At 35.8% G+C, this 16,143-nt stretch overlaps 1 protein-coding gene across 1 annotated transcript in view; it reads left to right on the top strand.

Moving 5' to 3' along the window:
* Window positions 1-8,650, top strand: part of LOC135081342 (AT-rich interactive domain-containing protein 2-like) — a 32,536-nt gene extending 23,886 nt beyond the window's left edge. The window contains exons 25-27 of the mRNA XM_063976061.1: window positions 1,999-2,034; window positions 5,659-5,750; window positions 6,137-8,650. Coding sequence (XP_063832131.1) covers window positions 1,999-2,034; window positions 5,659-5,750; window positions 6,137-6,239 — 231 coding nt within the window. The 3' untranslated portion in view covers window positions 6,240-8,650. The remainder of the gene's footprint in view (window positions 1-1,998; window positions 2,035-5,658; window positions 5,751-6,136) is intronic.
* The last annotated feature ends 7,493 nt before the right edge of the window (window positions 8,651-16,143 follow it).

The following is a 16,143-nucleotide window of genomic DNA, read 5'->3' as shown; positions in this document are numbered from 1 at the left end:
CACGATAAGTTTTAATCTTGGAAATGATGTAAGAATTAGTAACGATAGAATACAGCTAAGCGTTTCTTTGAAATGGGAATTTAAAATATTAGATTTTTTTAAGACCTCGACAATCTTCCTTATTGTAAGTTGGGCTTGTTAGAAAACGACTCACATGGGTATATCAAACGATGACCTCACTTGTAAGTGCCGATCTATCATAAAACTCATATAGCCTATTCTAGTTTAACTTTATTATACTTATCTAACATAGCTTTCACTTCAGACGGGGGAAGGAATGGTCAAAGTTTTAGATTTTGCTAGTTACAAAAGCCTTGACCAGTCATAATGCAGTTCCATAAATCTTAGATAGCTTGAATCATATCCTTGGCCATCAAACTTACAACTTTGTGTGGTAATACAGATCATATTGGCCATCAAACTGATGACTTTGTATGATCATTTTACATGTCAATAATCAGCTTTTTCATCACATTTTTGCGCACAATTAAGCGACATGCCCCAATAAAGGTAACTTAATGTTCGATTCTACTAAAATCTGTCAATGTAGATAGTTTGTCTCACTCCTTAGAAAATAATAATAATAAGATATTCTCTTAGGCCCGATTCGACCAAACTTTTATCCGAGAATAACTCCCGGTATAACTGGCACATTGACAGTTTCAGTATGGGAAATATGTCAAAACTGACGATTTGTTCTGAGATTAATATTAACTCTTGTTTGGTCGAATCCACCCTTAATAGAAGATGAAGTGAGAACTATACTCGAAAATGATATTTTTACTTTGACAGTCTTTTAGTGACAGTTTGACAGATTCAGATGTCCATTTGTGTGAGTGTTAAATCTAAAGTGATAAACTGAGGAGTGAGACAAAGATAGATTTAATGAGACAAGTCTATCTATCATTAAAAAGCATGATTGTTGTACTTCTCAGAAACTATCGATAAAAATCTCACACTGGGCATCCATACTTATCCAACTTAATTTTTATAAAAGTAAACAAAGAACCATATATCTTGAAGCATTGGGGTCTAAATTGTATACTTTCTGGGTCAGAAAAAGAAATCTTTTAATACTCAATTGGCAATACCATAAAAAATTAAATAAAAAAACTACACACACTTGCATATGCGAATTGTAGCCTAGTGTGAGTTGTAGTATTTCTTGACTATTTAACTGAGTAGCTGTTAACCATGTCGCTTTTGTGAACATTTACGCGATGGATACACTAGAGAAAAAAATGTATACATAGTCATACTGGTAACGTTGAGTGTACCTACCAAAAAGTCGCGGGTAGCAGTGCACCGTGTATTTGTATAGTATAAAAATTACATAGTGAGTAAAATAAGAATCAATTTATTTTTTCTTAGAGTTTATACAACACATTTTTCTTACATATGTAGTTTTTTAGTCAATTTTTAAACTATAACCTCTAGTGCATCCATCGCTTTAAACCGATCATATACATCAGTTTTTTTATTCGACTGAGATGACGTTCGATTTTATAAATTAAATGAAAGACCGTTGTATATGACAGCACTAATTATTGTTCAAAATAGGCTAGATGACAAAATTTCAATTATTTGTCCGTCAGACAGATAATTAGAAAATATTAAACTCATATTTTTTATTTTCTTTCATAATTAAATAAAAGTGCTACATCGAGTTGAAATGGCGCGATACGTCACGCTTGAGTACATTTTTAACTCAAAAGTGACGTCACGCGACATTTCAACTCAATACAATACTGTAATTATTCGATTATGAAAAAAATTCAAAAATATCTGTCTGACGGACTAAATAGAATTTCGATTTCATTACTCAGTCATCATCCTATTACGGTTCCCACTTAAACTGTTGTATCTTGGCGACATTCGATTGCCAAACTATTTTGAGCTCTATATCGTCAACATACGATAGTATACGTGGGAGCTACATAAAATTAATATGGCACATATCACGTGTGACGTCACTAATGTGTGTGTTAACGCGCGCAGAACAGGGCCGATGTCAGTCGCACGCAGGATCAGATGGTGAGACACTAACGCATTGCAACGTGCTTTTGTTTTGGGAAAAGTGGATCCAGGGGTTTAGTAAATTTGAACTTAATGAATAATGGAGTAAAGGCGTGTTTTCTTTGATAAGTAGCTGAGCAAAGCGACACGAGCGGCGTTTTCGAAAATACAGCCTTATTCACGTAACAAAACTTCAACGACAACAAATCGCTGAATGCGATCCTATCGAGTAATCGTTCTATAGAAATGACCCTTGTGAATACGGATTTAGAACTGTTTTTCAATGGAACGACGTAACAAAACTTCAATGACAACAAATCGCTGAGTTGCGATCCTATCGAGTAATCGTTCTATCAAAATGACCCTTGAGAATACGGATCTAGAACTGTTTTTCAATGGGACGACTTCTGAACGTCAGCGAGATCTTGACTGTCAAAATACGTGAATTAGGCTACAGTTCAACCCAGTTACGCATCGATGAAGACACGCTTCTATACTAGTGTTTTTAAAGAGCAAAATATTGTTGATTACCAACCTTTTTTAACTTTTGAAAAGATGGTCAAAATGTTAAACTTTGTTCTAATACAAATGTGCTGATCTAAATACATAAATGAATGATTGAATGAAGGTTCGTTCAACGAAATAAAATTAAATCAACGATAGACGAATGAGAGGTAGTGGTGGTATATTAATGGGGGTGTTTTTTGATACTTACTGGATCTACTTTTGAATTTTTGTTGTGGTTGTAGTGTTGTTTTGTGTTTACGCTTCATTATGCAATTTCGTATTCGTATAGCCAATTTGAATGAAAATTATGTTGATAAATAGTTGATTTGTAAAAGTTATCATCTCCAGCTCTAGGAGTAAATAAATAGAAGTTGTTTAAATTATTGAAGTATTTATTCTTGAAATAGTTTAAAAAACCAGCATGTGTTATTATTTTTTATTCAGCTTGAATATGTGTAATTGTGTTATTCATATATTTTGAAAATAATCAATAACTTGCGAGACATATGTAGTTATATCATTCTGCAAAGCATGTTTAATTTTTTTATTAATTTCCACCTTAAGATGAGTCATTAAGGTTCAACCAAAATATAATATTTTAGTAAACATTATATGAAAACAAAACTTTTTCATAGAATCATTTCATAGTAACATGCGGTCATCGGTGATAGTTGATGTTGTGTTGTACTGTGTGTTTTGTTAATGTTTTAATAATGCCCGGTTTCTATTTCAATAACCATAGTTTCTAGCAGCACTTGGCCTTTTCTTACCACTATAATGGCCTCTCATACAAAAGTGGTACCTACTTTTTAGAAGTTACTACACAGCAAGTTAAGATTAGTTGACATTAGTAAACCGGGCATTAGTTGTGTAATTTGTGTTGTGTTGTGTTTGTAACCTTGTTGTGTTTTTTAACAGTTTTATCTATAGCAGGCAGCATAGCAAGCTAAAGTATAGTCATTTTACAAAGAAAATGTCTAGTTTTATGTGCTGCCTTTTACATTTTCGAAGTAGATTACAATGTATTTTTTGTCAAATGTAGCAGTAATAGATGTCATATTATGGGGAATTTTATACACTCGACAGCAAATAAATCGCACCACCCGCGACAAGCACTTTCAAACGTATGCATCCCCACTTCACACCAATATTGGTACCATTCAAAAGCCTAGTTCTAAACTTCATTTCATTATAGGAAAGGTTTTTACCCCAAAAATGTTTCTTTAGAAGGATCCAGAGTCACTTCTTCAAAAAATAGATAGTTACGCTTGAGCCAACTTTTATGGCTATAAAACTGTTAAGTTGGGATTAATCGCTATCCATCTGTTAAAGAGGACACGTGTGATCATTATTTAGTTTTATAACCATAAAATTTGGTCTAATTGATCCCGGGTGCGTGACAGTTTATATAAGTTTATATGATATAAATTCATTTCAATAACGTTCATATTGTATAATAAACGTATGTTATAATAACACTTGATATAATTTTTTAACATATAATGTTTACTTCATATAATAAATCATTTCTAATAATATCATTTCAGATACCAATCACAACGCATAAAGACATTTGATATAAACCTTACTTAATCTAAGACTCATTTGATGTAATTTTGTTTAATATAAATATTATTTCACATAACCATTACTTGTAATAAATATTATTTGTTATACTCTTTAATTGATATAATTTCTGATAGATATAACTTTAAGTATGTTCTTTTTTAGCTTGACTTATAAATGACTTTAGTGACAAAAACGAATCGCCGTAAAACCGACTCCACGTAGTCTTGTCTGCCCTACCCCTAGAGTGTAATTTAGAAGCGCGTAGGCACGGAGGGGCGAGGCGGCCCGCGGGCTGAGGAGCAGGTGGCTGGAAGCGAGGCGCCGCGGCTGAGGCTGGCCGGCGAAGCCGGCCAGCAAGCCGAAGACGCGGTGTCGAGCGAAAGCCATCTGCGACGATTAGCACGCGAGGGACCGCCAGAGCCCCGCAGTGCCGGAGCCGTGACAGAAGTCTCAAGTTTTTAGTCAAATTTGCATGCTGCATGCCTGCTTGCTTGCTTGCTTGCCTGCTTGCTTGCTTGCTTGCTTGCTTGCTTGCTTGCTTGCTTGCCTGCTTGCTTGCTTGCCTGCTTGCTTGCCTGCTTGCTAGCTTGCTTGCCTGCTTGCTTGCCTGCATGCTAGCTTGCTTGCTAGCTTGCTTGCTTGCTCGCTTGCTTGCTTGCTGCATGCAATGCTTATTATAACAAATGAACTTTATATAAAATTATTATTGTTATATGATTTAAGTTTTATAGGAAAAGAAGAATTTTATCTCATTTGATTGTTCGACATTTTATTCTTATATGATTTGAATGTTATTTGTTTTAAATAGTATACATTGTAAGTTTTATAGAAAATATTCATTATATCAAACCATTTTATATCAGTTAATAGTTATTTGTCTTAAAATTATTCGTTTTAAAATTATATTATTCGTTTATTATAGTAAATAATTATTATATTAAACGATTTTATATAATTTGATGTTATATCCTCTAAGTATTATATGATATGTAGTTATATCATACATTACACACCCATTGATCCCAGAGGTGAGCCCAAAGTGAGGTCTTTTTTCAAGTCACATTTATGGTATATGTTAATCATTTATTAAGAAATTAAATGTGTTTTTCTTTAAGTATATTTATTGGGCTTTCAAATAACACCAATATTGTTGGGGCACCATTATTGTGTCAAAAGAAAATCTTTAAAGTTCGCGTCGCGGGTGGTGCGATTTATTTGCTGTCGAGTGTAGTTTGCAAACATAAGGTAGTATTCTAGAAAACATTCAAAACTCGCTTCTAAGTAAATAGCCCAACGGACTGTTCAGTATTGGACTGTCAGCTAATTGATTCCTTTCGCTGAGTTTTTGTAATGATGCCCCTTCTTCTAATGTAACCTATACCCCTCTAGGGTAACAGAAATTTTAGTAATTAAAAAAAAACATCCTTATAATTGGCCTAAATACTGAAAATCAAATAACTTGTATCGATCAATTAGAATTTAGAACTGAGTTTTGATTGTATTTATAGAATACGACCTTTACTCAAATTACAATAATTGGTGACTAATCTAATGATGTTTCTTTAGGATGAGAATGAGGGTCCAGTGACGAAGAGCATACGGTTGACTGCGGCTCTCATATTGAGGAATATCGTCATTTACTCCAACACAGGAAGGCGGTGAGTTACAATAACAGTCGAAATAGTGAAGATATTTTAGTTAATATGGGGCCAGTGGTTGATAGTAGATCACGAACTTGTTCTTCTAGTAGAGAAGATTGAGCATGCATTTACTCAACCCAATGATCTGAAAAGAAAAGAAACACAGAGCATGTTTAATTTTCGGTCTTGAACCGTTGAGAAAATAATTATTTCAGTATGATTTGTCAATTTTTGAAGCGGTGACGACTTGCCAGTTTTTATTTTCACAATTGAAGAATATTGAGACAACCTCTGTCTCATTATTCGACTGTTTTAACATTTTAATCTGTACACGTTTTCATAGACCACGAAATCAATATTTTTGGATTACTATCGTACATCTAAGAACAATATTTTTCTTTCAGCCAACTCCGTTCATACGAGGCCCATCTAGCGTCCATAGCTCTCAGCAACGTGGAAGCATCGCGGACGATCGCCCAAGTATTATACGACATGCACAATATTTGAGAAGGGCGCGGGCCCCAGGCCCGGGATATAGACAATTAGTGACGTCACACCTTAGAATTAGTGACGTCATAACTTAATACGTTGGCAGTGAGAGCCATCTAAAGTTTGTGAACAGTGAAAGGTTTAAGTAAGATCAAAATAACGCCCGTATTCACAAACGATGCTTGCGTGAAGCAGCAAATCGAACGCACAGCGTTGAATAGAGGTCTGTGATTGGTTCGTGTGTCACCCTGTGCGTTCTCGCGCACTGTGAGATCTCATAGTAATGTTTGTGAATACGGGCGTGTTTTTTTAAGCTTCGGCCAAACCAACGCGTGCTGCTCGCGTCGGCGATGGCGATCACTGCGCATGCATAGATCGCCGCGACCAATGACAGGACGCGTTGATGTGAACACTACAAATTCATACACGACATCTGTGGCCTAATTCACGTATTGTGACAGCCAAGATCTTGCTGACGTTCAGAAGTCGTCCCATTGAAAAACAGTTCTAAATCCGTATTCATAAGGGTCATTTCGATAGAACGATTACTCGATAGGATCGCATTCAGCGATTTGTTGTCGTTGAAGTTTTGTTACGTGAATGAGGCTAGGCTACTGATCGCCATCGCGCACGCAGACTGCACGCGTTGGTTTGGCCGAACCTTTAAACGTTATAAATAGTATTGATAAGCTTAATTTGTTAGAAACTAGCAGTGCCTGTTACTTCGCACGTGTGATTTTTTTCCCAGTCTATCGTCCAGTTAAATAAGACCTCACATTAAATGGAGCTACCGGTGGATAAGGGGTGAAGAAATTTCGGTTCTTCCCAAAATAAAATGATTTCAACTTACGATAATATACTTACCATCACGTGTGGTTTTGATTCTACAAGTGAAATAACTCAATCTATGCCTTTCTTTAATGATAAGTGTAATTTTCTATCAAATCTATATTTTTTTCAATCATTATTTCTGATGTTCTAAAAACGGCCGATGAGTGTAAATGAAGTGAATAGTGAGATAAGCTATATGACATTTATAATTATGTGGGCTTAAGGTGTCCATTATGTGTCCCACGCTACATAATTTAGCTAATAGCTAAAACTGGTTTGGATTAGATTAAAAAGTCAGCTAAACTAAACCTGACTAAGCTCGTATTAAAGATTTCTAAGTTTATTTTTTACTAGTTTACTAAACACGGCACAGAATTTCATTTATTATGATTGTTGAGTGTTGTACAGTTAGCATCAAATAGTTCGTGACCCCCAGAGTATAGTTCGTTTCATCCACGAAGACGCGCCCCACCAATTTTTGGTCGAGGGAAGCGCGGGGTGCGGGGAGTTTGATCCGAGCAATCCGAGCGTCATTATTGTAGTGTGCGTGTGCACTCATGGATAATTTAGCGTGTACCGATAACACTCAAACATTAGCGGAAGAATGGTGGGGGCGCGTCTTCGCGATAGCCCTCAATGGAATAAGGTTGTCATCTTTTTGGCCACTTTGGGCGTCACGGAGTATTTGACGCTGACTGTAGGTACGAATATTTTGCTATAGTTGTTGCAATTCACGAAGGCGAGTGAGCTTTACATGTGTGGTGGCTCGCTACTGTTCATTTTTCAAAAGTTTTGATAGACAGATTTATCGTTATGTGCATGTACACGTACACACACAAGTAAAGCTCACTCGCCTTCGTGAGTTATAAGAACATAACTATCATTTAAATAGTAAGTATTGTACCCAGTGAGAAGCGGACTTAAAATGATTGCATATAATCAAAATGGTTACATTTAAAAGTAAAATCTTGATTATTAGTTGAATTTTGTAAGTATTTCGGTTAGTGTTACTTGATGATATTTTTTTTGCTAAAATAACTTTTTTACTATAAACACAACGGGGAAGAATATTGACAAATTCGTTTATATTGTATACAATCTCATAAATACTGTAGTTATAAGAATAAAGAGCATTTGTAACTAAATATAGTTTAATCTTAGGCAAAAATATTTTGGAAGTGCTAGAAGAAAAATAGTTTGGTTGAATGTCGTATCTCATAATTAGTCCATTCTAAAAGTAACGAAATGTATAGATTTTTTGTATTTATGATGTTATTAATATAAGATATCATTAACGGCATGACGATTTGTCTGTATTTATGTAATTTGATAAAATGTTTTAGCACTTTTTTTACAATTACCTAAGTAATTTAATATTACTCTGTTTATACTTTACCTAGTGAATTTGGTACATTATGACGTCATTCAAACTTAAATTATACTGTCTAAAATGTACTAAATAATTATACGTATAACATCTTCATCTAAATTGTAACATTTAGTGTGTTGACTTCAAATATCAGCAACATTATGATTACTTAACTAATTTTGAATAAAATCTACGAAAAGGCTTAGCCTTACTGATTACCTTATCACTTTTTATAGGGGAATTATAAAACGATCGACTAAAAAATAACTTAGCGACTGATGATGGCATACTGTTTTAATAAATTGAGCGGTATGAATTTGAGTAATCGAAAAATTAACTTAACTAACGACGAATATTGATTAATAATCAAATGCAGAACGAGCTTACAAAAAGTGGGTTATGTTTAATCCATTTTAGATATTAAAATTCTGTCCGTGCGATTACATTACTAAGTGAGCGACTAGAAATACAAAGAGGGCAACTTCAATATTAAGATAGATTCGATTTTTTCCAATTGAAGTTATTTCCAACGAACAACTAAAAAGTTCACTTCCAGCAAAGTTTTGTAAGCTGCATTATTAATGATTATTGGTTACTGATATTCTATGTGAGGTCTTATGTTCTTTATTTGATATGTTGTTTTCTAATGAAGTAACTTCATAAGAGAATTCCTCTGTCGCGATTTCTGTCTGTTGCTAACTATATGGTAGCCCAATAGTCATTAGAATCCTCTACGTTACCTGAGGCACCTAATATTGAGCTTGGACAATGGATTTTGGATCTAGCAATTCGGCTGAAATTAACAACACTACCACTAGAAGCAAAAATGATTCCCATTGGACAAAAAAGAAAACAAGGTCGGCCTGCTAAGTCCAAGCCAGCACTTATTTGCCAATGACGATGAGTATAATAGTAGGGCTCCTCATGCCTATCAATGTTCCATACAATTAATGATATTACTTTTTGTAGTTGACTGAAGTGACTTATTTTGTTTTATTTCGATTTATGTAAATGCATAAATTATTATTACTTGTTTCATTTCATTACCTACCCTTAAATTTTAATAATTACTTGGCTAATATAATAGTGTTTCTTCAAATATCATTTTTAATGTGAGCTCATAATACTTTGTTCATTGTAGTATTTTTCAGTGGTTTTTGTATTTGAAACACTTCATTTAAGATAGATAAAATGCCGCTCAGTATAAAAAAAACATTTGCCAAATATTGAAAATAATGCAGGACGTAACGTTGGCGCTCAAACAAATATTAGGTCGCTCAAATATTAAGAAGCATCTCATTGTGTATTTAAAGTACCTCAAATTAATGTTTGTTAGTTGCTGTTCTGTTGATTTCTCATCTTTCGCAGTCAGTCGCTCACTTAGTAATACTATAACCTAAATTAATTATTTTTGACACTTAAAACTTTAATTTACAGTCACTCGTTTTAATACTACCCCTTTTTATATACTCTCTATTATAAAAATATACAATTTTTCTTTTTTCTAATATGTCTTTGACCTATCATAGGCATAGCAAGTAATTTTCAGTGTAATGTGATTTACCCTCTAGATATGTATTTATAACTCTGAATATAAAAATAGTATATTTTTTGTATCAACGTGAGGTCCGCTAACTGTAAGTACTATACGCGAGAAGTTGAATCTAAGTTGTATGTAAGCGAACACAAAGTAGCGTAAGCATTAAACCTGAAATAAAACAAAAGTAGTTGTGTATTTCTTGTTTCACTTAATAACCCCTTCTAAAATAACTTCTTTCGTAGAGATTGATACTCAATAAAAAAGTTAGTTTCTATGTAGCCTCAAAGTACACCAGTTCAGGGTTGATGATACCCAGGTTGAGTCGTAATAAGTCATTAATTTGGTTGTGGATACGATAAAGGTAGATTTACAATAGTCAATTGATCGATAAAACACTTATGGCAGTTTAAAGACCACCGTACCATGATATACCAACCACGTTCAGTCTTAAATTCTAATATTAATTAGATTCAAGGATAATAATTAATTTGGATTCTTTGTGAACAGTATAAAATCATCAAATACTGGTCAAAGTCTAACATGTAAACATAAACATAGTAAATAGACGACTAACGTAAATCAGTTCAGTTTAAAAAAAAAAGATTATTAGTAATTTGTTATTACACAAATTACTAATACTCCCGTTAGCCCCTCGTACTAAGCTAAATATGCTTGTATCACCACATCACGTCGAGCGGCGGCGGGGAATTCTGCGCAATGCATTTCTAATCAAATACTCTTCAAAATGACACCCAAAAACTCAAAAACTGATTTAAACTCATAACAAGTCTATGCACCCCAACTCCGCCCGAGGCCCGTCCATTATCCATTTCGTCTCTACCCGCGATATGAAAATCAGTCTGAGGATCAAAGTTCGGAAGAAAATTGGGTATTCGAGTGAATAATAAATTAAGCAAGAATTTTATCTCGAATTTTGGAGTGAAAAGCTACTTCGGAGTTCAGGTTTGCATTATGTATGTGTGCTTTCATTAATTAGGATAAGATTCAAATAAAGTTGGATGTGTAGGCGTATACGTTTAGGGCCTATTTGTCTACTCGCTGATAAAGTTCCCGATAGCTAGCTTTAGGAACTTGTTTGTCAGTTTATATTACTTTTGGTTTCACATAATATTATCTAGGACTAGGATCATCCTGATATGTGATACTTACATTATTTTGAATAAATTGTAATACTTACTCCACTTTGAACATTGAATCATTTTAGAAAAAAAAAAAATTTTAATTTCTGTGAGTTTTTTTATTTTATTTTTTAATATTTTCAATTTGTTGCTAAGATCACTAGCCTAGTTCAAGGAATAGTTCGAGTGTATCACTCTGTATGTAGGTATCGCATTAAAAACATTTGTTTACGAAAAGATAACTGACACCTTGCTCTTCTAAAAGGTAAAATAAATTCTCAGACTGGACTGTTTTATAAACAGTTGCTGAATAAAATGCAACTTAAAGCCAGGCAAAAGTTGATAAAGCTTATTAGCAGCATTTTAGCGAAAAGTTGGGCCATTTAAATCCCAGCTTATTTTCGGACTGTAAATAGTGATTTGCGAGCCGAGTACGGGGTAGGGCTGCCCATTTAGGCTCGGCGCAAATGGGCCACCGACACACTTTTTGTATAGTGGCGAGTCGCGGACATTACTGTAGCGAGTGGCCGCCACCGGATACACGTGTGCGGCACGTCTATACAAAATAGTATATTAAAAAGTGTGTTAAGTCGCCGTCGCTAGCCACCGGTGGCTGTGGTAGGTGGTCCATTTGCGCCGACACTTATGAAGGAGGACCTTAATTTTCTATCTGCCTTACCAGCCCATGCTGCGATGTTTTTCAAGTGTTGCGGATGATTTTGGGTCAGTCTGTGCGTTCATAAAGGCAATTTTTTTCTGTTTTTGTTTTGGTGTTATTGATAAAATTTCGTTGTAGTTATGAGTAGTTTCGTGGCCCTTACACAGTTCATTGTCTATCTAGTACCTCCTATAAACCTACTCTTCCCTTCATGTAAAAGATTACACCGCTGTGCAAATGACCCCCCAGGGCTAAGGCACTAACTAAAGATCGTTTCATCTACGAAGACGCGCCCCACCATTCTTCCGCTAATGCTTGAGTGTTATTGGTACACGCTAAATTATCCATGCACACTACAATAATGGCGCTCGGATTGCTCGTATCAAACTCCCTGCACCCCGCGCTTCCTTTGACCAAAAATTGGTGGGGCGCGACTTCGTGGATGAAACGATCTTTAACTACGCTGGTTTCGGACAGGTTTGACTATTAAGCTCTCTTCTAAGGCGATTGCTAACGAAGACGCCTACATTGTTTACAGTACCTCTAGCATGAACAACTTTCGTCTTTGAATCGTTTGCTTATTCGATAAAATTCGATACTCAATCTTCGAATTAAACGATAACGTGACAATTTTGATTCTCAAAATAAGTTTCGTGCAACCACATCTCATACTAAGTTCACTTTACGACACGTTCACAAGGGCGCTGTTGTAGTTTTCTTACTAAATCTTTTGATGGCGATTCGAGTACGCAAACGATTTGAACTCTAAAGTTTTTCGTGCTAGTGGGGCTTAAACCAATAAGTAAGTAAATCTTTAAAAAACATAATAATATGATTTTTTTATATGATAAGCATGATTTTATTAGTTTGGTAGCCCTGAAGGCCGAAGCGCAGCTGCACAGTGGGATTGCAGGCGATGCAAACAGGAGAATTGAAGCGGCTTTCATTGGATAAATTCGATTTAACAAAAATGAGTTATTGTTGCCTTTAGCATCTGAGAATTGGCAGACATAGGCTACACGTAATGGTCAGGAAAAACAAAGGCTAAGTTAACCTTTTTTTTAAGAACACTGCGACTCTATGTAGGTATACTAGATAAAAGTAAAAAAGTATTTAGAAGTTTAAATAATACTTTTTATTTATTCCCATTGTAATACGAGTAAAAAAGAACTCGGTTATACGGAAACGCTATCACTTAACCCGTCCCAAAATTCGAAGAAACTCCTAGTCTCGTAGCACATTGTACAGGTCTGTCTAATGACAGCCTAGGTAAAATGGTAGAGGTCTCAAATGTACGACCAAACTCCTTGGCCGCTCGCCTGGCTGGCGAGAAACTTCTTTTTATTTTTCGTGATCTTTTTCGATTGTCACTTTTTTCTCTTCTCTTGACTTTTCTACTTCGAACTAAACATGTAACTTGATTTTATTTTACAATATAATTTTATTTTACACCACAAAGCCTTTCAATTGAATAATCTCTCGTAGAGTCGTTGACGTATTTCGTTCATGGTCCTACGAGTCGGATTGGCTTTGAAGAAACGGTAGGAAAATTACGGTAGTCCATACTTCGGAATACCGCCCGTACGAAATTATCGGATAGCAAAAGTGCTATCTTGGAGTCCATGCAGTGGTGTCAGCGGTGACCACACGGCAGCGGAAGGGTCCGGTCTCTGGTGAAGGCTGGATAAGGCGTACGGGAGGAGCAGAGAGTCTTTGGCAGCGGTTGGCGGCAACCGAGGAGCGCTAGGGAGCGCTACATTAAACGAGCACGGCGAACGTGAGTGTGAGAAATCGGAGCTGGTGTGCATAGTATCATCATCATAGTGTGTGTTGTGAAGTGAAATCGTGAGTACTTTAAACCTTACTTATTGATACGAAACAAAACGAAGATTTAAAACGTAACTTTGGGACATTAAATCTACTTAGTAACTTTGCAATTTACTCGTTATTTTTAAACTGATTGTATATTTTGTGTTTCTGTGTTTGTGTAGTTTTGTATATATTTGATTGTGTATTTTGTAAATAGATTTGTTGACTATGGAGCCGCTAGTTAAGGTCCAGGAGGCCACTAAGGCCGCAATTGTAAGGGCATTTACGAATTTTAAAAGGTCTCCAAAAGATAGACTGACTCAAGCTTATCTTGAGACCAGGCTAGAGGTATTAGAGCAACATTGGGGAGTCTTTTTCAAAACACAACAGGAAATAGTAAGCACGATTGATGATGATGAATGGCAGGAATCTGATTATTATAGGGAAAGTGTGTTTGATGATGTTGAGGAGCTTTATATGGAGTACAAGTCTCACATCAAGGATAAGTTAAATAAGTTTCATTCACTGCCTATTTTAGAGTCACACACCGAGCCAGCTCAACACTCAACTCAATTTAAATTGCCTGAAATTAAAATTCCAATATTTTCAGGTAGATACATAGAATGGCAAACTTTTAGAGAACTTTTCATAGGACTAGTCCACAACAATCAGTCATTAGACGCAGCACAAAAGTTGTACTATTTAAAAGCTTACCTTGTGGGAGATGCTGCTCAACTTTTGAATAACATTTCAGTTACAGCTGAAAATTACCTAAGTAGCTGGGAAAAACTGGAGCTTATGTACAATAATAAAAGGTATTTAGTTAACAACATTTTACAACGTTTGTTTAATCAAAAAAGCTCAAATACAGAATCAGCTCAGGAAATTAAACACTTGTTAAGTACTACTTCTGACTGCTTAGAGTCTATTAAGAACTTAGGTGTGGATGTCTCATCTTGGGATATTTTTATCATTCACCTAATCAGTGGGAAACTTGACAAGGAGACTAGGAAGGCATGGGAGTTAAACATTTCATCGGATGGGACCGATGAACTGCCGACCTACGAACAGTTTGTTCACTTTTTAACTGGACGATTCAGAGGCCTAGAAAACTTGAATGAAAGGACTAGTTCTGAGAGGGTTACAGGTAGAAGCTCACAATCTTTTCATTCGCGAAATGTACATATAATTTGTACATATTGTAAAGATAGGCATAAGATAGTGAATTGTAAAAAGTTTTCCCACGAAACTAATGAAACTCGTCGGTGTTTTGCTCGGGAAAAAGGGTTGTGCTTTATTTGTTTGTACAACAATCACTCTGCCAAGGCTTGTAAAACCAACTTCAAATGTCATATTTGTAAGAAACGTCATCATACGTTGTTACATCCCAGCGGGTTATCGAAATCTACGGGAGATAAATGCGCGAAGGGCGTAGATTCTGCTATGCGGGCGGAAGGTAGGACTAAAGCTAGTTCAGACACAGAAGTAGGGAAGCCTAATGAAAAGGTTGTATCATTTTCATCGACAGGGAAATGTAACGAAACGGTCTTATTACCAACTGCCTTGGTTGAAGTCCAGTCGACAAATGGTACATACCGCGGTGTGCGAGCCTTGCTAGATCAGGGTTCGCAAGGATCTTTTATAACGAAAGAGATGGTTCAGCGCTTAGGGCTGAAAGAGAACCCTAACGAACACGCCGTGACAGGTGTAGGCGGGGATAGTAGCTTATCCACGAAATCTACTGTGACTTTAAATATTCAGTCTAGGTTGGACCCAAATTTCAGTATGCAGGTAAACGCGTTCGTCCTGAAATCTATCACATCTGTCCTTCCATCAGTAGAGACGCGTCCAGTAGATTCGATCTACTTGTTACCACAGGACCTTGCCGATCCTGAGTATTACAAGCCTCACAAAATTGACGTCTTGTTAGGCGCTGAGGTATACAGCCAGGTCACACGAGCAGGTATAAAACGTAGTGCAGATAGGCGTGTATTAGCTCAGGATACGACGTTAGGTTGGATATTTTCAGGCGTCGTAGATACAAACTGTCCATCCAAAACCAAGTCATTTACCAACATTGTGGTAATGCATTCACATGCAAGGAATAAATCACTTACCTCAATGTGTAAGCGGCAATACTGCTTTTGTAAACCTTGTAAATAATTTTAAAATGTATTCGGTTAACCTATTGTGTTAAAATTGTTTCTATGTATAAAGTGTGTATGTAAATATTTGTAGTATACTTACTACAATGCCTCGCTGTAGGCAAGGATGTTTCTTTACTTTATAATATATGTCATTTTATGTATTGTGTAATGTGTTACCTCTAAGGAAGAGATTTTTTTTTGTTTCTTGTTTTTAAGATAGTTATAAAGGACATTTTGCAATAAATGTCCTTTGGCGGGCGGAATGTACAGGTCTGTCTAATGACAGCCTAGGTAAAATGGTAGAGGTCTCAAATGTACGACCAAACTCCTTGGCCGCTCGCCTGGCTGGCGAGAAACTTCTTTTTATTTTTCGTGATCTTTTTCGATTGTCACTTTTTTCTCTTCTCTTGACTTTTCTACTTCGAACTA

Source organism: Ostrinia nubilalis, chromosome 19 (genome assembly GCF_963855985.1).
Source record: "Ostrinia nubilalis chromosome 19, ilOstNubi1.1, whole genome shotgun sequence".
Taxonomy (NCBI): Eukaryota; Metazoa; Arthropoda; class Insecta; order Lepidoptera; family Crambidae; genus Ostrinia; species Ostrinia nubilalis.
This window is presented reverse-complemented; position numbering and strand designations above follow the sequence as displayed.